At 34.7% G+C, this 25,807-nt stretch overlaps 1 protein-coding gene across 2 annotated transcripts; it reads left to right on the forward strand.

Moving 5' to 3' along the window:
* The first annotated feature begins 3,692 nt into the window (after positions 1 to 3,692).
* LOC149084234 (uncharacterized) lies at positions 3,693 to 25,636 on the forward strand. 2 transcript variants are annotated; one of them, XM_089234582.1, is made up of 14 exons: positions 3,693 to 3,831; positions 6,793 to 6,874; positions 7,103 to 7,167; positions 8,101 to 8,331; positions 9,881 to 9,983; positions 12,395 to 12,451; positions 12,651 to 12,694; positions 14,995 to 15,142; positions 15,573 to 15,796; positions 20,131 to 20,469; positions 21,311 to 21,480; positions 21,680 to 21,815; positions 22,454 to 22,666; positions 23,792 to 25,636. In XM_089234582.1, exons 2-14 carry the CDS (start codon positions 6,811 to 6,813, stop codon positions 23,927 to 23,929), a joined length of 1,932 nt encoding a protein of 643 aa, XP_089090708.1. In that variant the 5' UTR covers positions 3,693 to 3,831; positions 6,793 to 6,810; the 3' UTR covers positions 23,930 to 25,636. The 2 variants fall into 2 exon arrangements, with proteins under 2 accessions (XP_089090708.1, XP_089090707.1); XM_089234581.1 differs by having other exon boundaries at positions 3,731 to 3,831; positions 6,775 to 6,874; positions 23,792 to 24,060.
* Positions 25,637 to 25,807: the final 171 nt, after the last annotated feature.

Below are 25,807 nucleotides of genomic sequence, written 5' to 3' on the forward strand. Positions count from 1 at the left end.
ACCGCAACAGAACTGGTGTGTGATGTGTCTACAGGCTCACCAAGACAATTTGTTCCAGCGAGCTTCCGCAAGACTATTTTTCATCATTTCCACAATCTTGCTCATGCAGGTGTAACATCATCTACTCAGCTAATATCTGCAAGATACGTTTGGCCTAACATGAGAAGGAACATAAAAGATTGGGTAAAGTGTTGCAATGAGTGCCAACGCTCAAAGGTTCATAAGCATACCAAAACACCTTTAGGCACCTTTGCAACACCCGATGCAAGATTTTCTCATATTCATATCGATCTGGTTGGACCTCTGCCTCCTTCAGAAGGAAAGACATACTGCTTAACAGTAATTGATCGCTACACCAGATGGCCGGAGGTCATACCTGTAGCAGACATCACAGCAGACACAGTTTGTCGTGCCTTGTTCGATGGTTGGATTTGCCGTTATGGATGTCCATCAACCATAACAACCGATCAAGGACGGCAGTTCGAATCATCACTCTTCAGAGAACTGATCAACCTGCTTGGCACTAGCAGGATTCGTACCACTGCTTACCATCCACAGGCCAATGGCATGGTCGAACGGTTCCACCGTGTCTTAAAAAGCTCATTGAAGGCACATGAGAATCCAAAGTGGACCGTCACATTGCCAGCCATCTTACTTGGTCTCAGGGCAGCCGTCAAGCCGGATATCAAAGCCTCTAGTGCCGAGTTAGTTTTTGGTACATCTTTGAGATTACCTGCAGATCTCTGCACGGATACACCCGGTCAGCTCTCATCAACATACACATACGTACAACAGCTCAGAGAGCGTATGAATAGTATCAAACCATGCAAAACATCACCTCATGGTCAATCCAAAATTTATGTGCATCCTCAACTGCAAACTTGCTCACATGTGTTTCTTCGAATTGACAAGATCACACCACCTTTGACACAACCATATACTGGACCCCATGAAGTGATTTCTCGTAATGAAAAAAATATCACTTTAAATGTAAATGGGAGAAAGACCTGTGTTTCACTTGACAGAGTGAAACCCGCATTTATCTTTAACGATGTCTGTGTGGAACTTGACAAAAACAAGCTCGAAGAAAAGAAAAATGACACTGTGCCAGTACAACCATATGTCACTAGGTCTGGCAGAAAAGTCAAATTCAGTCCTAGGCTGATAACCGAAATTAATTTTGTTTCGAATTGTGCATCATAATATTTTTTTTTGCATCATATAATTCTACATTTCATTGATTTTTTTTGAATCTTGTATTTCATGCATCTCATTTATATTATGCATCCGATATATATTTTGTACAGCTTATTGAATTTTCTGCATTTAATTGTACATTTTGCATCATATTTTTTTTGAGTGTATACTTATTGCACATGATTTCCTGCATCATTGTATTATGTCTTGCACATCTATTATTCTGCATCTTATGATTAATTTTTTGTATCACATTTTCATTTTGTATCTCATTTATCGTTCTCTCACCATGTTCCTTCACTGGGGGGAAACTCATGTGGTGAGATTCGATTTATATTTTATCTCACAGATGGCGGCACTTGTAAAGCCGACGCGATTGGATTGTCACGCGGGAAATCGCGAGAGAAGCGATCGAACCATCAAGAGCTTAACATGTCGCTCCGTAGATTTTTTATTTCGTCTTATGTTTCGTGTTGTAAATAAATAATTATTTTAAGAAATTAATCAATTATCCTGAATCCATCATTTTATCCAAATCACGCAACCTCATAACCCAAATGTTTAAAGATAGAGTGCCCTTAGAACGCAGAGATGATAATTGTTTTTTCCAGGTGAGAGTACAATCCAGATGAACACCTAGAACTTTCAAGTACGGATCAAACGGAATGGATTCGCCATTAATGTTGAAAGAAGGAAAGTATGGAGGTCGTCTCTGTGAAAAAATAGAAAAACGAGATTTGGATAGAGAGATGCACAAGCCACTATTTTCAGCCCATCTGAGAATGTTGGGCAAGGTGTTCATCAATCTGGACTCAGCATACTTCCCATCTAACGCATTCATCTGAAAAAAAATATCATCAGCATACATAAAAAAATTAATGTCAGAATTAATATATGAGGTTATATCTAATGTGAACAGAGTGAAAAGTACGGGGGAGAGGGTAGAACCCTGTAAAAGACCGCAGTTGGGAGCAAAAGCACCAGATATGGAACCCCTCCAATGAATGACATGTTTACGGTTCGAGAGATAATTAAAGAGCCAAGTTAAAAATTTACCATGAAAGCCCAAGCGGGCTAATTTGGCAATGAGCAAATCATGCCTCACAGAATCATATGAGCCGTTAAAACCAGAATCATAAGCAGCTCTCAAATCTAGAGCCTTTACATCAGCTGGAACCGCAGCTTTCCCTCACTTTTCAGTTCTTGATGAATTATACAACGATTTCGGCTCTGAAGATCTTTCGTGCTTGGAAATGATTGATACACAATGAGTAATGTGACCATATGGCTCGTATTTCCCGGGACAGTCCCGGTATTTTCTGTTTTTTTTTGGCTGTCCCGACTTTTTGGCAAAAATGTCCTGGTTTTTCCCGTATTTTTCACGAAGCCTACTTGAATTTTTATTGTTTAAGTCAAAAATTGAAATTATTTTTCAACTTATAAATTATATTATGATAATTACAACTATAAATGAGAATATTAATCTCCCACATTTGTCTCGGTGAAATTTTTTTCGTGGAACTCATTTTAATCCACTGCAATTAGCAGTAATGCTACATTTCTCGCAATTGTGATTTTTCCGTTATTGCAACAATATTTGGGGATACAAGATATACGGAAGACTGGATGTTGTGAATATATTTATTATTTGAGATGTTAATTTTTTGAAGAAGGAGAAAATCTCATCTCTGATTCTACCGGGAGTCGAACCCGAGTCCCTCGATTGCGCTCTGACCACTAAGCTACAGAGGAGATAGAGAGTTTCCTTCGCTAGAGCGTATATGTGCCGAACGGAACCGTGCAATGGACGGTGAACTGATCAGCTAATAGCTCATGGACGACGAGCCACCAGATGGCTATATATATATATATATGACATGAATGTCGCTCTCCACTTGTTAATACAAGATATACGGAAGACTGGATGTTGTGAAGATATTTATTGTTTGAGATGTTAATTAGTGGTCAGAGCACTCGTCCGGCAATCGAGGGACCCGGGTTCGACTCCCGGTGGAGAGAGAGATGAGTTTTTTCCTTCCTTAAAAAATTAACATCTCAAATAATAAATATCTTCACAACATCCAGTCTTCCGTATATCTTGTATTAACAAGTGGAAAGTGACATTCATGTCATAATATTTGGGGGACTTTGTTCGGTTTTTGGCGTCATTTTTGGCGATAATTAGCTATGTCCCGTATTTGAAATCCAAATTGCCCGTATTTCTCTCTAGGAAATATGGTCACTCTAACAATGAGTGGATAGATGACACCACAGACTTTAGGTATGTTAAAAAAAATTAATATGCCAATTTTATTTCAAGTTGTTCTTCAGTGTAAATTGATCATAATTCATCGCATAAATACTTTTACTCTTGATTAATATTTTGATTTGACCTCGAAAATTTAGTAGTCCATCCAATCGTCTGCGACATGGCGACGAATTTTCTGAAGGGATATCGGTATGATCAAAGCCGACAGGTGTGGGCAATACGAATTCGGCAGTTTCGTTTCCACCTCGTGTCGAATACGCGGTAAAGGGAGACGTCGCCATTTGAGTAGAACGCCCGTTTCGAGACGTCAGTCATTCGAGGTGCTGTTGGATGTTAACGTCGTTTTTTGTCTACTAAAAGCAAAGGTAACTTTGAAATTAATATTTTTTTTTATCCCTCTTTAATTCCCTCAGTGGCTTTTTTGTTGTTTCCTATTTAGGTATCTTAAACGACTTCGATTTATTTAAATGGTTTACAGTTATGACACCTCAAGGATTGATAGGGCTACGATAGACGGCGTGGACGATTTTTTTTTTTTTTCAATTTTTTCGCGAAATTTACTTAAAAATGAGCACTGAAATTTATGGCAATCTTGGGCTCTTTATGGGTGAATAGTCCTCCTAGGGCTGTCTAAACGACATCGCAGCCCCTACCCCCTCGGGCAAAGTGATTTTTCTGGGACCCCCCTGGCTAGAAATAATATACCTGCTACCTTATTTACATACTTTCAGTGGAAAATTCCACCAGATCTAATTCTCATGAATCTTTTCCTGTCTCGAGTACCCTGGGTGGGCCCCATGTGTTAAGATGTAGGGTTGTCTTGAGAGAATCACGCCCCCACCCTCCCCGGCCAATTAATTTTTCTGAGGACCTATTAGACAAATTCTCAAAAGTTTCAACCAGATGTTTTCGTGAAGTTATTCTTTTGCCCCCATAATTTAAGATGGCACTGTATAGACTATGAGTCTGCTTGTATCCTGTGGAAAATACCTAAAATTATTTGTACTCTATTGTATAGTACTGTTTTTCGATTTCTCCCTCCCACAAGGGTGAGTTGAATTTTGGGACTTCCATCGTGGAATGATTTCTATAATTTTTTTTTTCAAACTGTAAATTCATTAAAGTGCCTATAAAAAATCTAGCAACAGGGTCCTGCTGCAGGACAGTATGAGTATGGGCCAGGCCTGACAAATCAAGTAAAACTAAATATTTCAGGTGACAAGCATATTTATTTTGTCTTGGCTAGTAATCACATATAGAAACTTTTAGGCGCCCAGGTAAAGGTCCTTATATTTTGTGGTTTAATTTGGCCGTCTACATCGCTTAAAGTGATAGACCATTTCCTCACCACATGGTGGAGCATCTGGATTTCTGACATAGACCATACAACATATTGTTGGCATTACGCCAAATCCATGAAAATGCAGAGTTACTTTTGAGAATAGCACTTTAAAGGTTTGATTATGTCTAAAACAATCAGGATTTCAATGTGAAAGCTGAAAGAAGTACTTTTGTTTCTGGAAAAGAAAAATCTAAAGGTTGAGGCTTGACTTTTAGATTTTCCTTTTTTCCTGATAATGAAATCCCAATTTTTTTTTTTGACATAATCAAACCTTTAAATGCATTATTCTCAAAAGTAACTTTTTGCACTTTCGTGATTTGACGTTTTACGGACAATATCAGACCTTGCGTATAAAGAAACTAATGTGTTTTAGACAAGATACGCATGTTTCTTATATATGTTGGCCGTATACTCATGTTTCATTAGTGAAAATCATGAGTTCTGTGTCCTTTGAAAATGAATTGAAAACCTTCAGTATTATAAATTTTTTCAGGGTTCATACACTGGGTTGTAATCAGGTACTTTGTCTGCCGGTATTTGGCAGTAACTGCCAAAAGAAGCAGACTGAGCACAGCATCCGACCTGTCTCGTCAGCTATCTGCAGCCACGGGTACCACAGTTTCAAGGCAAACCGTGTACAGACGTTTGGGAGATATTGGTCTATATGCTCGCAGGCTTTTCAGATGTGTTCTGCTCACTGTTGGCAGCGATTAGCCTGGAGTAGAGAACATGCAATGTGGACATCGTCACCGTGGGCTTGTGTGATGTTTTCAGATGAGTCCAAGTTTAGCTTGCAGTCTGATTCACGTCTGACTTTCATATGGAGAACGCCAGGTACCCGTTACCACCAAGACAACATCATTGAACAACACCATTACGGTGGTGCAGCATTGCTCGTTTGGGGTGGAATTATACTGGGTTCTAGAACAGAAAGCCCAAATTTATCTTGATATCATTCTGGAATAACATGTACGTTTGTTTAGGGGTGCCATGGGTGCAGAATTTGTGTTTATGGATGACAACGCCCATCCTCATCGAGCAAACATCGTAAACGAATGCCTTGAATCGGAGGATATAACCCATATGGAATGGCCAGTATTCTCATCTGACTTGAATCCGATAGAGCATGTGTGGGACATGCTTGGCCGACAAGTTGTAGCCCGTCAACCACCTCCTACGTGTGTACTAGAACTTCGGAGAGCATTGCTTGTTGAGTGGAGTGATCTTCCCCAAGATCAGATCGATAATTTGATACTCAGCATGCCTAGGCGTTGTACGGACTGTATTTCATTGCATGGGAGACATACAATGTATTTACCATCATACCAACCATGTAATAGTAAGTTTTTGTAAAGGAGATATTTTTTACAATTGCTCCATGGAGCAAAAATCGTAGTTTTTATGAATGGTATCATACATACACCATCGCTTTTGTTCTTTATCTTTTGTTTAATAAATGGGCTTTATGAATAAGTAACGTTTGTTTTGTTTCTGAACCTTTATTTGCCGGAGCTGGCATTATCCTTAATTTATGGACACGAGTGTAGTTTTGACTATTTGATTGGTGTGAGAATGTTAGTTCACACACACAAGTTCATTGGAGCATCGCTGTAGTGAGTTTCTTGAGTTCAATCACGGCTAGGCACACTGTAGGTTAGTAGACTGAACCATTTCTCTGTAGTTCATGACACCAAGTTTCATGACTATTTCTTTTCTTTTTTTTTTGCCATTGCCTCAATGCTGTTATAGCAAATATTTTCAAGAAATAAAAACTTGTTCTCTAATTTAATTTTTGATGTATTTTCACTGCACAAAGATAAAAAAATAAAGAAATGCAATGTAAAGTGTAGAATGCATTTAAAGATTATCTTATGCATTTTAAGTTTTCGTGTTATTTTTAATTCTTGTATAAAGTGGTGATATCTTGAAAATGCATTTAAAAGTAGAGGTACATTATTGTTATCAGAATTTTTTTAATATTTAGTGTGAACTTCACGCCAGCATGGATACCGAGACTAGTGGAGATTCTTGGGAAGAGTCAATTGAGGGATCAGACTCTGAAAGAGGTAAGTCTGTCATACATTAAGATCAATTAAACACCCTCATGGATGTAATTTGTCTTTGTCATCCTTCTCAATCAAACGAGAAAAACTACTTATAGTTATGAAATGGATTTTAGTGCAGTGTGTGTGTTTCTATTTGTGGTTATTCATGAATGTGACTGATTGCATTGGTTACATGACTCATAATCATTAGTTTAATGATTTAGAATGAATTAGTTTCTTTTCTTTCAGAATACGCCAAGAAGCACAAAGGTAAGAGACATGACAGAAAGCCGAAAGAAAAATGTTGTAAACATGTAAGTTGCTATTTTTGAAACTATGCTTAACTAATGCGTATAATGAACAACACACATTTTAATATCTTCAAAATTCTTAAGCTTGCTTCCGCAGCTGAGTAAAAAAATACCACCTTTCGGAATCGTAAATAAATTGTAGGTCCCGGTGTAATTGACCCTTATGTATAGAAAATGACAGTGGTGCAACAAAAAAAATCAAAATCTTACTCCTCAAAATAGCGCAACTAATTAACTCGGTATTGTCATGGCAGAATTGTGAATATAAAGGAATATAGTGATACGTAATTATAGTATAACAATTGTGAGAGTACTTGAATTCCCTTAATCTATTTGCATTCCTTCTGTGGATTCCCTACGTGTCCTGTATCACCTTGTATTGATTTTACTTTTTTTTCATGTACTTTGCAAATTTAGTTCTGTATTTTATGATAAGAGTGCTTACAAATTTTTGGATTTTTCTGTTTCTGGAGGTCAATTGGGTGAGTATACAGTCGATTCCTATTTTAATGAAACACTGATATAGCAAAAATCTCATTTTAAAAGAAGCTTTTTTAATCCCCAGATAAGTTTACATGGGAACAATGTAAAAGTCTGGAATTGTCTTATAATAAAATTTTGTTGTAATGAAGAGATTTTTCCTGTTTCTTGGGGATCGTAATGGCATTATTCAACTGTATCTCAAACTGAAATCTTGACAGTGTGGATTAGAACCTACAATCTGAATTTTCATATGGTGATTGTGATTCTTGTGATTGTAGCTTAAGCTTTGTTGTTGAATTTGAATACATCCTTTAAATTGAATTGTTCAAGTAAAGGAACTGTTTGTACATGAAAGAATATTAGCAAACATTCAGTATAAAATGTTATTTTGTCATTCAAATACATCAGTGCAAGATTTTTTATTTCAATGCACACATTTTTATTATTTTACAGGGTCATCATTCAAGGAAAAGTGATATCTCTCCATCTAAGTATATGTTGAAAAGAAAATTTCGAGTAGAGGAGGAGTATGTTAAAAACAAAAAGAGTAAGAGGTCTCATCGCAGCTATGAATTGGAACACAAACCTAAAGATAAAACACCATCGTTGGTTCCTTCTAGCAATTGTCCTCCTCAGATGCCACCTATGGCTTTCATTGGACTTCTTCCATCACCTTTCTTTCCGGTAATTTTTTCAACTTTGGTTGTTAGCTCTATTTCTTTTAATCTTATATTGTGTGTGTGCTAGCATAAAAGTTTTTTATTTTATTTTGTATCATTAAAGTTGTACACCATTTATTTGCAGTTTATATCATTAAAAATATTGGATGGCTGATTTTTTAATTTTTAAAAAATTAAGTAGGCCTTTGTAACCCTTTGAAGCTCTTGTCTGACAATCATTGGCTTACGCAAAGGGAAGTTTTAGGGTCTAACCCCCCTCTCCCCGAGAAGAAAAAAAAAATTGAAACCCCACCTGAGAAAATTCTGGGTATGCCTATGATGACAATGATTTACTACCTCAACTGAAATGCAATCAATTTATCTTTTTTTTTCTTCTTTTTAGGAAGGTTAAAGCTAATAAAATATATTTGTTAGTTTTTTATGCATATATTGGAACTTAGTTCAAACATTATGTTCTTTGCTGCTTTTTTAATCATTAGCAAAAAGATTGTAATTGATGTAATTATACTAATTTGTTTTCTGAGAATTGTATATATACTGAAAATGTGCATGGTGTGTTATTCTGTCATAGCCAGAATATTTTTAATTCTCTATATAATTTTTTCCAAGGTATGAAAAAATCATGATTCTTTTCAATCCATCTTTCTTAGAACACATTTTAATATACTTGTTATTCTTGTATGTGGTCATTCAAAGCTTTTCCTAATTGATGGATTTATTTATTATGTGTTTCGGACTTGCATGATATTGCTTAATAATTTACTTTTTTATTTTTTCACAGATTAAATGAGTTTGGGTAAAAAAAAATGACTTTCTCACCTGTCATATTAAAATTTCCAGTCCAATGGTATTGATGTTGGCACAACATCTATTATTATTTTAAATTAGAAATTATAGCATAGAATTCAAGGTCTTATATAAAAACTAATTTCTATTTTTTTCTATCAGAAAACCTAGATCCCTATTGTGTCTGTCTCAATGCATTACAAATACTTAGTGCAGTTATATTGAAGTTTAGCTCTCTCTATATTTATCCACAATTTTTTCCATGCACAAAATCTATAAATAGAACATATCTTTCTGCACTATATCTGGGGATTAGGTTCAAGTCTATATTTATCAGAGATGTTCAATATTTCTTTTAATCAAGAACTTTATACCACATTCCAATAACATGTATACCATACCAGGTTACTTTTACTTCAATGTCATTGAAATAAATACAAAGGAAAAATTGAATTTGAGTTTAGTGATTTGAATCAGTTATTTAAAAAACCTCAAGTGATTAAAAGCATGATTTAAATTAGCTTACCCTGATGTTTTCTATTCTCAGCAAACTGATGTATCAACTTGCAGTATTTTGAATTTATGTGGGGGAAATATATATATATATATATATATATATATATATATATATATATTTGTTTTTTAGTTTGATTCCCAAATTATTCTTGTCTTTTGACAAAATTTATATGTATATATTTATTTTTTTAATATATTTTTCCCAGTTATATTTAACTTTTATGAATATTATTCTTTGTCCCCATTTGCAGCAATATGCATCAGCATCATCTATGCCATGTAACATGATGGGATGGTTGCCATCACAGAATATGAAACAACCCTGTTTTGCTTTGGGAAATATGCCACAAATAGGTTATTTACATTTACTCATTGTTTTACATTGTAATTCTACTCTATATTACATGTAAGTGAAACTTTTCTTTTCGTTTTGTGTCATGCCACTGATGCTAAATCTAGTTATTCAAGAATCAAAATGTATTTGGATGCTCAAAATATTCTTATCCGAAACTCGTGTTATAATTTGTTTAACTGAATGAAGTCAGTTTCTTCAGGCCAAACTGCTCCGAAATGGTTCTCTTGCTACATGGTGCGCCAACACGGTGAATCCCTGCACATTTGCACCAATTCTTGTTCGTGGTTCGCGGAGGTACTGCTAATGCACTGTAGTGCATCAAATACCTGGAATTTAGGAAAATTAAGCATGAAAATTTTGTTCACGGCACGCTTTCTTTCCGAGACATGGAAAAAGATACGGAGAGGGAGAAACCAATTTTTTTCACTTCTCACCATCTACTGCAATCGCGTTATCTCGTGACCTTGGAAAGTAGCTCTACTACCTTGAAGTATAAAGTCCTGTACTGTTATTGGTTAACCGGCGGGCTATCATAGTCCCTGAAAGAATATGCAGCATTTTCCGATTTCGGAGACCGTTTTTTTTCCTGCGGGTTATATACTGAAAATAACAGTAATTTTGCGGCGGCCAACCTGCGTTCAAAGACGGCATACGTCGTAAAGGGGATTGGGTTACTCGTTTGAATTACCGACATTTTTTGAGGGAAAATATGGGATCTGTAAAAACTCCAGCTAAAATATTCATAGCTTTATTCATAGCCACTATGCGGTGGTGTGGTTATCGTTGGCGGTTGCCGATCGTGCCAATTTCACATTGCGAAAATCCGGATTTGGTGAACAGGGGTGGCTCAAGGAAAAAAATTTCTACCCATGCGGAATCAATTTTTGATGCTACTGACAGCGTTTTTTGATTTTGGTCAACAAAGCTTTTTTCACCCTTTCAACTCCATTTGGCACCCCTCCAAGAGCGGCGCCCAATATGACCGCACGGTACGCCACTGCATTGGTGGGGGAGGGGCATGCTCTTAACATAGTCAAAGGAAGGAGTTTGAATGTGCTCATTTAACATAACTTCTGTGAGATACCTTTTTTATATTAATTTCCTACCTTTCCAAAACATGTTGGAGAGAATGAAACATTTGCACCCTTTCTTGTTTTTCGCACTCCCTCTCGTGCATTGCTGGAATGATACATCACTCCCTCGCATATTGCTGGGATGTTGCTTAACATTGTATCACCAACAGAACTATTAATTATGTGTTATGAATGGGTTGTTCTACAATGCAAGGAATTACAAGAAGTGAAATCAGTTCAGATGATAGATATTGGGCAGTCATATTCAAACTTTGTAACCGTGAAAGCAGCCCAAAATTTTGCCAGTTTTGGTGAATGCTTTTTACCTTTAGCACATCGTAACGCTTACAGTGAAAGAGAGTTCATTGTTAACAAATAAATAAAAGTCTGTTCGAACATTGAAAAATCTGTTCATCCAATGCTTTAATGGAATAAGACACAAAATCTTATGTTCAAGGGCATGAAAAATTTGAAAAAAAATTGTCATTGAGATGCTGAACTCTTTCTGAAAGCAACTTGTGATTCGTAATCTTTTGGCATGAGAAATTGTTTAAGTAAATAAGGTATTTTTTGATATTTTCTCGTTTTTTGCATTTTGCTTTTAAATTTAATGATTCCTTTAAATTCTTAGAGAAGCTAATTTTTTTTTTCACGGAAACCCTTATTATATTCTGCACACACTTTTTGCTATATCAGGATGAATAAGATTTTGGTGTTCAAGCAGCAGAAATTCTTGCTGCCTAGGCTTTTAGTATGCATGTTGCTTAATTTGAAAAGAGTCTAATAATTTTTATTCGTCACTCCAGTAAAGCATGTTTTAGTAGTGACAGATAAGATAATTCAGAAAAAAATTGAATGGATTTTAATTGGTGAAGGAAATTTGTTTAGAATTACTTTTGGCATTTCACAGAAAAATTGCTCCTTATATTGCAGATATAGTTTGTTCTGCTCCAAAAATGAAATTTGCTATTCCGAAATAGATGAGGGGCGCTTGCACCCCTGGTTTGGTTTCTTTTAAATGTGGGGTTTTTTTTTCCATGGGTCGCATTAGAAATTATTATTTTTTCTAAACACAATGCATTCATTCACTTTCATAAATGTACCAGAGGTTCTAAAACTGTGTGCTACAGCGGAGGTGGAGAAGTTTCAGAACCCTGTTATATACAATGCTTTTTCAGTGTGTGCAATTGTATTATGAAGAGAGCAATTTTTGTGTAATTGATTTTTTAACATTATTATGACAATATGCAGTTAAAACTTTTTGCTTCTGTTTTCATAAAGTTCAAATAGTGTAAACAATTAGTGTAGTACTTTTCAAATACATTTATGTATTGCAGAATCCGGTTCAGGCAAGAAGCACTCCAAAAAGCTTTCACTCGAGCCAGGCCCCTCGGGTGAGTTCAAACATAATTTTTTTTCCCCAAGTTGTGCTATTTTAATTTAAAACTGAATGTGAAATAAATTTATACTGTATGAGAATCATTGATCAGTGATATATCTAGCAAAACACGTGACTTGGTCTGAATCTGAAAGAATTTATGAACACAGTACAGCAGCATATATATGTATTATAAGCTTCAGATCTTCTTTTAGGACACAGGAGTTCCAAGAAGAAAAGGGGAAAAAAATCTAAAAAAGTGAGTTTTTATTTTTAATTATTTTATATATTTCTTGGTTTGACTTTTGTTGCATGCTTGTTAAAAAATTTTTGAAAATCTTGGTAAGTAGCATAGAATTTTTTTTTTTTGAAACAATTGTATTGTCTTAATTTATATTGTATGCTTAAGGCAAGGCCTTACTGACATAGGGCAAACCTCAGACCAGCTTTGTTGGTAGGCTTGCAGCTGCCTTTATGGTCTTTGTATTGACTTAAATGTTAGCTTAACGGATAAACATGTTTAAAATACATTGTTTGAGAACCATGATAACCACAATACACTATTGCAAAGATTAAAAATGTCATGTTATTTGGCAAAGAAAATATGGTATGGAGTAAAATCTTGTTAAGTCGGACCAATTGTGACCAGATCTGATCCGGAATATCAAAAAAATCCTGATTAACAGGAAAGTTTTGAAAAATAGAATAAAATACGTTAAACACACAGAAAAGTACTTTTATGTTGAACAAATCAAGTGTAAATAATATTTAAGCAAGATAAAAATGTTGTGTTAATAAAAGTACACTGGGAAAAAACGTTGTAAGCTTCTGCTGTACGAGTCTTGTTTATTTCTTGCGAGTCGCAGAATCACACATCCGTTTCAGTGTAAGAAGCTCGGTCGGTGTTTTCTCCGCCTGACTTTTGAAATAACCATTAGTTGTAAATGAAGGCTGCTTGTGTGACGTATAACTGTTGGTGGATCATCTTTATTTTCGTCTGCACCTCCATAGTTTTCAGCATCTTTATCTGTTATTGTGTCGTAACCTCAATCACCTTTCTCTTCTAACCAATTACTAATGTTATGGTTGCTCAGATGTTGATTTCAATTAAGATTTTTTTTAAAATGTCTATAAGATCGTGAAGTCTGATTTTATTGGGTTATTTTTAATTTTCAATCTTGTTATCTGGAACCTCATGCACACTAGAACAGAACTTCTTTCACAACTTTCTTGGAGTGTTTCTAGCACTCTGACAGATTTGCATCGTGAGGACCAGTTTCAACCCTACCAGTGCACAGTGGTGGTCAGTTGAAGTTGGTTTTCTATGGTTCCCAATTCCAAGTCATGAATGAAAACTGATCTTTCCGTAAAAGTCTGGCCACAGAACTGCAATGGGACAAATATCCAATCATTACAATTCACTCTTGATTTGAAATATAGATGGTGACACTGTAAAAAAATTAGACAAAACACTAGATATGTACTCAAACTGTTGGGTACACACACTTTGTTTCATTCTCTGCCATGAAGCTGAGCTGGAAATGACCCCTGCAACAGGATAAGTCCGGTGGCAGAGTCCTGACATTCATTCATTGCTTTTTAGCAACCTGTTCCCAAGACTCGGCAGCTGCAAATGACTGTCTTAACATTAGAATTTGAGAATCTCTACTACAGCATGTTTTCCTTCAACTTCTACAGTTGACTTTGCATTAGCCATTTGTGAACTCTCTCGATATCTCAAGAATCCCCTTGGTCCATTGGCTTCTCCAGCCTTGTCACATTGGGTGGTAAAAACTTGACTGTAATGTTCGCTTTTATTAGTTCTAGTCCATGTGTCTATTGTTTTTTGCATTGTCACAACATATTTTTCTTTTATCACCATTGCAAGCAATATATGCATATTTCTCACAAAATAACACAAGGCAAACAAACACAAGTGAATGTGGTACACAACTGAACTGTAATTATCAGCCAGGGGATTTAGGGTTATACCTTTGGAGTAGTCTATTCTTGAAATTAGGAGTCCGGATAATTAAGACAAGAAGTTGCATATTACATCATCCCAAAATCCCAACCAATCACAAAGAGAAAAAAGAAGCAACATTTCAAGTGAACAGTGTGAGCGGAGGAGGAAACTTCGTAGAGACATGCAAGTACGCATACACTGATTTTGTTGTAAGGTCTAGCTTGCTCTTTAAGGAATCTGTGATCTACACCACCACCCCCCCCCCCACCCCCGATATGCATTCCTTTTCACAGTGCTGGTGCGATAATAATATAATAATGTTATGGGAATTTGAAGATCATGTGCTTCTCTAAGATTAAAAATTAAAATTGGGGGTCTGACTTAACAAGGTTCTACTGTACAGCATAATCTTGTTAAGATAGACTCACTTAATATGGATGACATGTATTTTATATTTGGCATAGAATAAAATTACTGTTTGTTGGTTCGAAATTTTGTTAGTATGAAATACAGTACAAAATATTTTTTCAATGTTCCTTTGCCTTCGTCTAAACTAGATTTTTTTTTTTTTAATTTTAATTCATTGTTTTTAGAGTAGTCCATCTAAGAAGAGCAATTCAAGTTCAAGTGGCTGGTATTCAACAAGTGAAGCATCTAGTTCAGATCATGAGAAACGCAAAAAGAAACTAAAGCATCACACTTCTGCTCCACTGTTAAGCATTTTAGGTTCTTCCACTCCAGGTGTGTATGAAAGATCCATTTTCATGTATGATTAAATTTTATAATTTTCATCTGTGTGTGTTGTGTGTGTATGATTTTTTTTCTTTCATTTCAAATTAAGTTTGGAAGAAGTTCCAAAATTCTTTAAGTTGCTGAATAAAAATGTTATGCTAACCCTGCACCATATACTTAGACCGGAAAATTCACGTATGGCTGTGAAATAGTTGCTGTAATTATTATTATAATTCATTTTTATAGCAACTATTTCAAGTATGGCTGTGAAATAGTTGCTATAATAATTGCTATTAAAATGAATTATACAGAATTCTGAAATATGCTAAATTGTGAATGCACAAAGTTTGTTAGCATCATAATTTTAGCTTGTTTATAGTGTTTGTGGTTTCACATTTAATGTATTTCCATTTCATAATCTGTTATATTTAATCTGTAGTGGAAGATAAGAATCGAACCAAATTGGACAAGAGAATAGGTCCAATAGAAAATGAACAAACTAGTTCACTTCTTTTTGATGAACCAAGAATTCCAGAAGATCATAGAAGAGCTTCGTTTCCATTTAGTGAGCCAAGACCTCGTTCATTTGGATATGAAGAAAGAGACAGTTTCTGGAGTCGAAATGAAAGGAGGCCTTGGAGAGGAAGGAGCTCATTTAGAAGGGTATGTAAAGTTACTAAGGAAAAAAACAAATGTTTTATTAAGAATGTTGTCTGTAAAAGGCACCCGAATACAGTAGAGCCTTGTTTATCCAGGACTCTCTTAACCAATGTGTTTCCTTAGTGATAATTGTTTCGTCAGTGCAGTGATGAGTATTTTCGGACTTGTTCAAAAGAAGCAGCAGCAACATATAAACAGCCCATCATAAATAATGCTGCTAAAAGAAGGATCCGATTTTATTTATCCCCTTCAAGACTTGGTACACGCAAATAGGGAAGGAGGTTGTTTTTTCTTGCCTAATTTTATTTGGTGGTTCAGAAATTTCAAGCCACCTATTTTTATGTAAATAATTCAATTCGATTGAATTTTTCTATCTTAATTCCATCTGTCGGTTTGTTTCGGACAAGTCAGATAATTGAGCTTCTACTTATAGAAGCTCAATGTTGTACTTGTGAGAATCCATGCCACCTCCAGTGGTTATTTGCATCAGGGTTGGTAAAAAAAACCGGGTTTTTTTTGGTTTGAACCAGGTTTTTTTGTTTTAAATAGTATTAACATTAAAAACAATAAAATTTCTGAAAAATCATTCAAACTTCTAACAATTAAGTAAAATAAAATGTTTATTAATGTAATTAACACTATTCCCATATTTCTTACATTTTATCAAAAACCAACTTTTGCAATTTAATTATTTTTTGCTTAACTCAATGGATTACTTCGTGTTTGAAAATTCTTTTAATATTATTAATCATATAATATAAAGATGTTTTATCCGGTTACTTTCAGTATGCTTAATTAGGAAGATATTTTGCAAAAACTATAATAAAAATTAGGTGAATATAATGTATTTAATGAAGCATAAATAATGCAGGTTAATTAACGATGATTTACGATATGCAGGGTGATTATAACTAAGGTTCTGATTTCAAAACACTGTAAAAAACGAACGATTGTCAGAATAACTTGTCAGAATAACTAGAAAATTGACATGAATATTCCTGAAGAAATGGAATTTTATTAAGTAAAAAGGAAAAAAATACTTGAAAATGTAAAATTAATGACATCATCCAACACGTGGGAAATTTGCTTGTAGAATGGAAACAATATAATTTAATTATAGCATTACACGATTTTATAATTCATGGAAACATCACAAAAAAGTGAAGTAATTTAACAAATAACTATAACTTACTCAAGAAATGTTAAATATGTTGTCCACCATGTTCTGGCTGTGAGGTGAAAGCACAAAAATTCTTGTTCAACAACAGATCAGAGTATGCCATGGTTATGATGTGGATGTGCTTGCAATTCACCTTTATTAAACCAAACGCGCCCCACGTTAATACTCCTGAGGAACTTCTAACATACAGAGGATGCGCTGAAGCTTGCAATTCACCAAAGTTTGCAAACTGCCCACTGTTCATAACATTTTGAGGTACCCCCACAGCCAGAAGTTGCAAGGGTTAAGGTCAAGTGAACTGACGGCCAGCCATGTGTGGTGCCATCCTGTTATTGTCAAAATGGGTCTTCAGCAGCTGCTTTGCTGGTATTACAATGCACATCTTGATAGAAGTTGTTCTATCCACACACTGATGCTGTGGAAGTGCCGAAATGATGTGGTTGTACAAAATAGATTATACTGCTGGCCAAGTACAGCATCATATACTTGCACATTTTGCACTACTTGCATTTTTTTTTCCTTTTGCGAAAGAAATTTCCATTGCTTCAGTAGTATCCATGCAAATTTTCAAGTCGCTCTGACCAGTACTTATTGTATAGTTTTGGAATAAAAACTTTATCATAATCACCCTGTATATAGCTGATTTTTCATTAATCTGTTACTACTATACAGTAGAACCTTGATTAACTGGGCTTAACCATGAAAGTATAAAAAAAACTGTTGAATATTAACGCTGGATGATGATATACAGTGTGAGATGTGCTACTTCTTATGGGGAAAGAAAATTAAAATGTCTGTGAGGTAATGTAACTACTAGTACACTAGTCTTTGTCCTTTAGGGACAGCTGGTGTCTTTATTGGATTATAGGACCACCTGCCCCTAGCATGATGGTGTCACTACTGTTGCTGCCTTTTTTTGTGAAGGGAAAAAGAGACCCTGTGAGATAATACACCACTACATTTAGATGTGTGATGCAATCCTTATTCATGAATTTTCTAAAGAAAGAGCATCAGAATGTAGCCAAAGGTTAGAAAATATGGTAAGAATGAGAAATTTTGGCTTCTGTATATAACTTTAAATAACCAAGATACTTCATATGCAAAAAAATATATATATTCAGGCCACTTTTATGAGACTTTTCGAAAAAAAACCACTTATACCATCTTATGCTATTCAAAGATATACCATTAAAATGTACCCCAAGAATATAAAATGTGTTAAAAATGAAAAATTTTGGCTAATAATGAACCAATATGATATTTTTCAAGGAAAAAATATTTAGGCCACTTTTTATTTGATTTTTTGAAAAAAAACCACTTGGTTTCAACCACACAACCTTGATTTGCATACAAATTAGAAAATAACATGGCGTGAGAACCCCCATAGCTGCCAAGTCTCCCGAATTTTTCGGGAATCTCCCGAATTTTATCTTCATCGCTCGATCTCCCGAAAAGTTCTTAAATCTCCCGAATTTTTACGAAAATCACAAAAATCCCTACTTGTCCCTAAAAATTCCCTACTTCATTAAAAAAAATCCCCGCTTATGAAAACAATCCCTCAGGAATTTCTTGTGGGGCATGAAGCCTCTTTTTTTTCCCTTTCGAAATGACGTCACACGTCGTAAATGGAGAAATTCCCTTTTTAAGGAAGTTTTACAAACCCTTTGATGGTAACAAGAAAGTTGTTTGTCTTATCGTGCAGGGAAATGGCTTAGCAGCCAATAATCCTGGATAATAATTGAAGATTATGGTGATGCACATGTGGTCAAAATTTCTTTTGTTGAAGTTACGTACGTGCGATATAGCAAAACATGAATACTGATAAGCAAAAACATATTTAATCAATTTTAAAGATACTTATTCCGATGAATTTCCTTTCATCAAACGTTCCAGAAGAGGGTCGATTTTTCCTTTTTGTACAAGTTGTGTTACGGACATAAACATCGGTCATGGAAAGACTGCCATCATCAGTCGTGAAGTGAAAAAAACACATCAAGCAAGTGTCACAAAAAGTCAGTGTTCTTCAAAAATTGACGGTGTTTTCCTTCATCTTCCGATGATTTTGGGGTCATTCGCTCAGAATGTTTGTTCACGGCGTTTCTGATTGAACACAATATTTATTTTTACATCATTGAAGTTTTGGCCTCCAATTTCACTTGTTTTTTTGCGTAGGAATTTTATTCCCAAGGGTTTAACTTCCATGTGTGTAAAATCCCTATTTTAATTTCACTTCAGTTTTTGAGTAGGGATTTTATTCCCTACGCTTTAACTTTTATGTTTGGAAAATACCTATTTTATTTGGAAAAATCCCTATTGTATTTATTAGGGAGTGGTTTTAGCATAAAATACGGGTGTGCGCGAAAATCTCCCGAATTTTCATTTTCAAAAGTTGGCAGCTATGGAACCCCTGATTTCTGCCATTATTTAAATAATACCCAAATAATGAAAACCATTAGATCTTTTAGCAATATGTACAGACGTACATTATGGTACTGTTTAAGTTGAGATTTTTTTAACCCTCTGTCGGGCCCAACTAATCTAATAGGCATAGCCTTAACACTTTCTCGCTTCTCCTAAATAGCAGTGGCACTATTGAGTATCTGTGTCTTTAATAAGGTTTGAGTGTACAATAGTCAGTTCACTCAAAACTTTACCAAATGTAGGTGGTGACCCAAGTGACTGACTAGGTCATTGCACCTGATTATACATTTTGAAATTTGAGTATGTTTAACCCTCCAGTGCATGGGTTGAGTCAGTGAGATCTATGTACATGTATTTCTATTATTTTCTAGCAATGTGACAGGAACAATTTTCTTGAAGTTCTCACTAATTTCCTTCCATCTAGCACAGTTGATCTGACAGGCACAGTGCTGCCATTTTTGCTGCCCCCACTGCACTCAAATTTGTTCGACTGGTTTAGCGTTAAATACATGGTTTTTTTAGAAACTTGTTTTGTCTTCTATTGGCACACCTAATAATGTTCATCACTTGACAGTTGTATAAATGAACTTAATTAGATGTTTATCATGTTTTTTTTATAATTTTTTGTATGTGCGCCCATCAAGCATATTGCGCTCAACGAATGGTTAAATGAAAAAATGAAATTAATTTTTATTAGATTTTTTTAAATATTGAAACCTGTTCTTTTTCACTTCAGGGCCGTGGTGGTTTCGGTTCGAGAAGAAGGCAAAGATCATTTGGAGAAGAGGATGGAGGCCAAAATGAAGTGGGGGAAAGTTCACCTTTCCAAGATTCCAGGTCATCCTTTTCTGGTTCAAACAGAAAGTCCTCACAGTCAGTGCAGCATGCACACGAAGTTCTTCAAACTTTCCAGTCTGAAGTTGGATTCATTGACTCTCACTGTCATTTGGACATGTTATTTCAACGTGTCGACTTCGAGGGAACTCATTCTCAGTACAAAGAGAAGAAAGGGGACTATCCTGTATGTTATAAAGGATGTATCACTGTGTTTTGTGACCCTGCAAGTTTCAAAAAAGTAATTATATGTTTTCCTGTTATTTGGGGGAAATGTTCTATAAGCAAGGTGATCACCAGATTGGCGACATTTTAAAAGTGTGCAAAGTATAATTTGCTCTATTATATGTTGCCAAAGTGAAATTTAGCACTTACTGACTTGATAATTATAACTAACTTTCACCAAATTCAAAATGATGTCTAATTCAAAATAACAGCTGATTGTAAAGTAGCATTTGAAATGCTGCATAATATAAATTGTACTTACTTTCTGATTACATACGGTATGTTCATCCATGTTGAATTTTTAAATTGCCACAGATGCGTATTAAAAAAAGTATTTACACATATTAAAAAATTACCAAAATGGAAGGAAAGCATATATAAAAATGAAAGGAATTGATTATTGGGATAAACCAAAAGGTCACCAAAGACCACAACTCGGTGATCATGCCGTATCAAAAATATCTCCAATTCAAAATTTGCTTTGTTCATGGAATATTTCTTGGTTATGTGTTTGTCGTTTTGCAGAAAATAATGTCATGTTAATTTATACAACATGATGTATAATTTAAAATTTAAGCAATACATCATGTTAATTATTATTACCGCTTATTTTGGAAGAATGTGGAACAATCTGTGAAATTGTGATTGTAGAGGATATTATTCTGGCTATAAAGTTTTCAGGGTGCCCTAAATCTTATGGACTGTTCAATGGTTTTATTAATCTTCAATTTTCCTTTATCTAAAACAACCGTTTATCTATTATTATTTTAATTCTTTGTTAAACAAAATTGGTTTCTTGAGTGAGAAGTTATTGCCAAAGCCTGGAATAGATTTATTCATTTATATTTTTTATGCAGCGATCAATGTGGCGTGCTTTGATAGATGAAAGTGATGTTTGGGGTGCTTTTGGGTGTCATCCGCATCATGCAGACAAATATGATGATGAAGTTGAAGAAGATTTAGAAGCTGCGTTAGACTTCGACCAAGTTGTTGCGCTTGGAGAAATTGGGCTGGACTACTCCAATAGGTAAAACTGCCCTGTAATTTAATAGCTAATTCTATTTTGTGATATTTGAAAATTTATTCTGTTATTAGTGTTTCTTGCAATACTGAATTTTCACGTCTTTTAGTTATGGATAATAGCAGCTGCTGCTAGTTAACTGGTCTGAAAAACATCAATGTCTCAATATTAATCTTTTTTGGGGTTTTGTTCCTCACTTTTACAGGAATAATTGTAATTCTGATCAACAGAAGTCAGTGTTTCGACGACAGCTCAGACTGCTAAAGAAATTGGATCGCAAATTGCCTATTATCATTCATTGCCGCGAAGCTCATGACGACTGTTTCCCAATTGTGAAAGAGGTAAACAACTTTGTTGTTCTAATTGAAAGAAAGGTTTCTCTGGGCATAGGGCTATCTTTGGTAGGAGTTCATTTTTTACTCTCTACATTTTCACAATGCTCATGTTTGGAATTGTGAAAGTGTAAAGCAGTGGTTCATAAACTTTTGTCACCTGTAGCTCCCTTGCCCAATTCGTAATTAATCTGCGGCTCCCCAGATTCTGTAGATATTTTACTTTATAAAAGAACTACTATTTGGATAGCCCCCCCCCCCCCAAGCCTCTTGATGATACCAGATATGTGTATTTTGGAAGCATTTATATAAAAATGTGGATTTTCGTGCTAGTGATGCCCCTGTGCCCATAGAAACTTTCTTCCAATTGACGAGTAACGGAAAAAATTTCAGTTACTTTGTAATTCAAGTTTGAGTGTATTTTCTGAAAAAGTGTAAAAATCAATAAAATGTACTTTTTTGACATCACAATAGCTTTAGGATATAAAAAAAACCTGCAAATGAAAGGTTTTTAATGCTTTAAATAAAACTTTCTCATCATTAATAAAATTCTTTTGGATATACAAATTCAAATATTGATTTCAACATTTATCCTCAAATTTGTTCATTGTATATAAGTGTTTTCTTTTATTCCAAATGTGACATAGGAGGTGAATTCAGATCAACCTATTCATCTTCATTGCTTCACGGATAGTTGGGATAAAGCACAGTTATGGTTGGACACATTCCCGAACTTATACATTGGAGTTACTAACCTGGTGACAAACATGAGTGCTAGTGAAGTCAAAGACACTGTCAGGAATATTCCACTCTCACGACTGCTAATAGAAACTGATGCACCATATTTTGTTCCGATGACTGTAAGTATATTTCTTCATCTTCAAAATACTCAAGGAAAATTAAGAATTTTTTCTTGATTTTAGAATTGCATGTTCCAGTGATTTTTCAAATTTTCATTAACAAATATAAATAAATTTTAATTAGAAGAAAAGAACTTTAGTTTGTGTTCTGCAGTCATTTAAGTTCTTTGTTTGGTATAATTAACTCAAATTTTCTGGGTATTCATATAAAACAATTGATTTAACTGATCGTTTTCATAACTGTTGCCTATGGAAGGAGAGTATCTCAGGCTGAAGGATGCTGTCAGTATATGAGTTGATCCTCAACATTTCTCCAACAGTAATGGTTGGCACAACGAGGTGGGGCCGAGGACAATCATTATAATTTTCTTGTTTTTTCATGTTTTAAATTCACCATAGAAGGGCCAGTAAAAAGTGACTTGGGAGCCCGCCAAAGATCTGATCCTCGCCCAGGAGCCCTGCTCAAGGATGTGGAGGCCCATGGGTACAACCAGCTTCCAATGATGCCAACCATCAACTTACTTCAGAGCTCCCACTTAAAAAAAAATTCAAAAAGTGGGGGAGGGGTGATACTATTTCGATCATAGCACTATTTCAGTACCATAAGATTGACTCTAGCCAAAGCAAAATGAGAGAAATAATTTGGTAACAAAAACAATTTTGGGCCAAAATAATGTAGTAGCAACAACAAATAAAATATATATTACAAATCAAATATATATATATTAAAATATATTATATATTACATATAAAATATATATTCTTTTTTGATGAGTCTTCCAAAGACAAGTCTGCCAACGCTTTTCCTCAATGAACAGCAAATTATGAAGATGTAAGCTTTTTAAGAATGATTTGTTTACATTTCACTGGTCAATGCCTGCATCATTGTTTGATAAATGTCTCATTTGTCAACCCTGCAGCGTTGAGAAAAGAAAGAAGTAATATGGATGAGAGAGATGATCCTCCAGCCTAAGTAACTCTACTTCTTTGGAATTGAATATTAAATTGTTTTTTTTTTCAGTAAAATTATTTAGTCAATTTTTTTTGTACATGTGCTAATTAAATCGTGAAATTAAATCGCGGTTGCTTTCATTGATAACTGTTATTTTTAAAAATCTATTGCAGCTGAAATTTTGTGAGGATGTCAGCAATCCAGGAATGGCCATTCATGTTGCTGCAGAAATCAGCAAACTCAAACATGAATCCTTGAAGGATACTTTGGAGACAGTGATGGAAAATACTAAAGCTTTGTATAACATCTAAATGCCACACTGTATTTTAATTTTCCTTCCCTTTGAATGTTGCTTGTCATATTTCATTTGATCAAAGATGGATCTTTTAAGTATTTAGTGGTCAAAGACACTTTAAAAAAAGGAAATAAATTTTTTCTTTTGCCAAACATAGTCTATACAAGCTCTATATTAAACTAGAGTTTTCATGAAAATCATATGGCTTAAAGCTTTCTCTTCAGAGTAATTCTCACCAGAATAAGTTCTGTTATGCTTATATTTCTAGAAGCATAACTTTTGGCTTGCAGCGCATACATTAGTTTATTTGAGAGGTTTTATATATAAATTTCGACTAAATACAGTATGTGTGAAAGAAATATATATACAGTCGAACCTCATTAGTGCGTCACCCGGTTAACACGTCACTCCGCTTACCGGGTCATTTTTTGTAAGTGCCAATTGTCCTCAGGCAGGAATTGACACAGCTATGGCTTACTCCGCTTAACGAGTCACTCCGCTTACTAAGTCATATTTTTGCTCTCCCAAGAGTGACTCATTAACGAGGTTTGACTATATATATATATTGATCATTAATATGAATATAACTCAATAAAATACCATTATCATTTCATTCTTTTAGTTGTATTTCAAGTACAGTGGGACCCTGATTATCTGAGATATTTCATAAATTCATCTCAAAATTAGGTTCAGTAAAACGAAGTGTTAAATGCCTAGTGTCGTCACAAACTTATATATAAGTACATGCTGCAGTGTATAAAAGAAGGTTAAACTGATGTTTCTAAAGATGTCTGATATCGCCCTTTGGGAAACACAGTGGAATGGATTGGAAGATAGCAGAAGCTACAGATACAACATGAGCAAGGCATAGCCGGGGGGGGGGGCTGTTTCTGTTTTCTCTCAAGTCGATTAAAAAAATAAATTTAGAATGCTCTTGAACAGACAAACATCTTAAACCTATTGAAATTTGAAGCATTTAAGACTTTTAAAAGAAATGTAATCCTTGAAATGTTATAAACTGTAAATATGTTAGTTTTTTTTTTGTTTTTTTAACATTTGCATTATATATTAATATTGAAAATTGCTTTTGTGTAAATGTAATTTTCATTATTTATGGCTTTTTATTCATTTCGACTCCATAATTGTTTGAATTACGAAATTTCAAGGAATATTTTCACTCGTCAATGAAATTTGGGGGAGTAAAATAGAATTTTGATGCGTATTGGTGAACACTGGTCTGGGTGATCCATGGTAGGTCCAGTCCACATTAGTTTGGATAATCAGGGTCCTACCGTACTTGAAATTGCTAATTGAATTGGATTTTTTCTTCTTCAAATGTGTAGGGATTCCTAAACATTTTGTTAGCACTCATGAATTTTAAATAATAGCATGCATGTGTGTGTATAATATCTTGGTACTTCTGAAACACTCCGAATTGCACTGGTTGGCAATTTCAACCCTGTCATTACATTTTATATAATTTTACCAATAAAGTACCTCGGAGGAGTCTGGTATAGTGTTTGATATGTTGCATACCAATAATTGATAAGAACTAGACACCAAGCGTTACCAAAAAAAAATTCCGAAACTTATGAGATTCCTTTTTAGAATTTTGGTGCTTATTTCTTTTGTTGTGCCTGAGTATGTTTGTTAAATTTATTCTTTGTACGCAAACTTTTTGAGTCTGTTGCCATATATGTTATTAAATTTTAATAAAATTGGCAAAAACAAGCTTTTACTTTTCTTGATTTCCCCCTAACTTTATGCTAGTTGTTTTTAAAGTGATAAATTTCAATGATTTTTTGGTGATGTGGATTTGTATTGTGTTATGTAACAAAGAAAATTAATATAGAACCTGAATTACCTATTGTAATTAGGTAACAAGTGGAACTCT

Source organism: Pholcus phalangioides, unplaced genomic scaffold (genome assembly GCF_987345545.1).
Source record: "Pholcus phalangioides strain wild (caught in Gottingen) unplaced genomic scaffold, Ppha-v1.0 ptg000008l_1, whole genome shotgun sequence".
Lineage (NCBI taxonomy): Eukaryota > Metazoa > Arthropoda > Arachnida > Araneae > Pholcidae > Pholcus > Pholcus phalangioides.

Coding starts and splice junctions, on each gene's coding strand:
- LOC149084234 (XM_089234582.1), top strand. CDS start 6,811: ATGGATACCGAGACTAGTGGAGATTCTTGGGAAGAGTCAATTGAGGGA. Junction 7,168..8,100: donor AAGAAAAATGTTGTAAACAT/GTAAGTTGCTAT, acceptor ATTATTTTACAG/GGTCATCATTCAAGGAAAAG. Junction 21,481..21,679: donor GGGCTGGACTACTCCAATAG/GTAAAACTGCCC, acceptor TCACTTTTACAG/GAATAATTGTAATTCTGATC.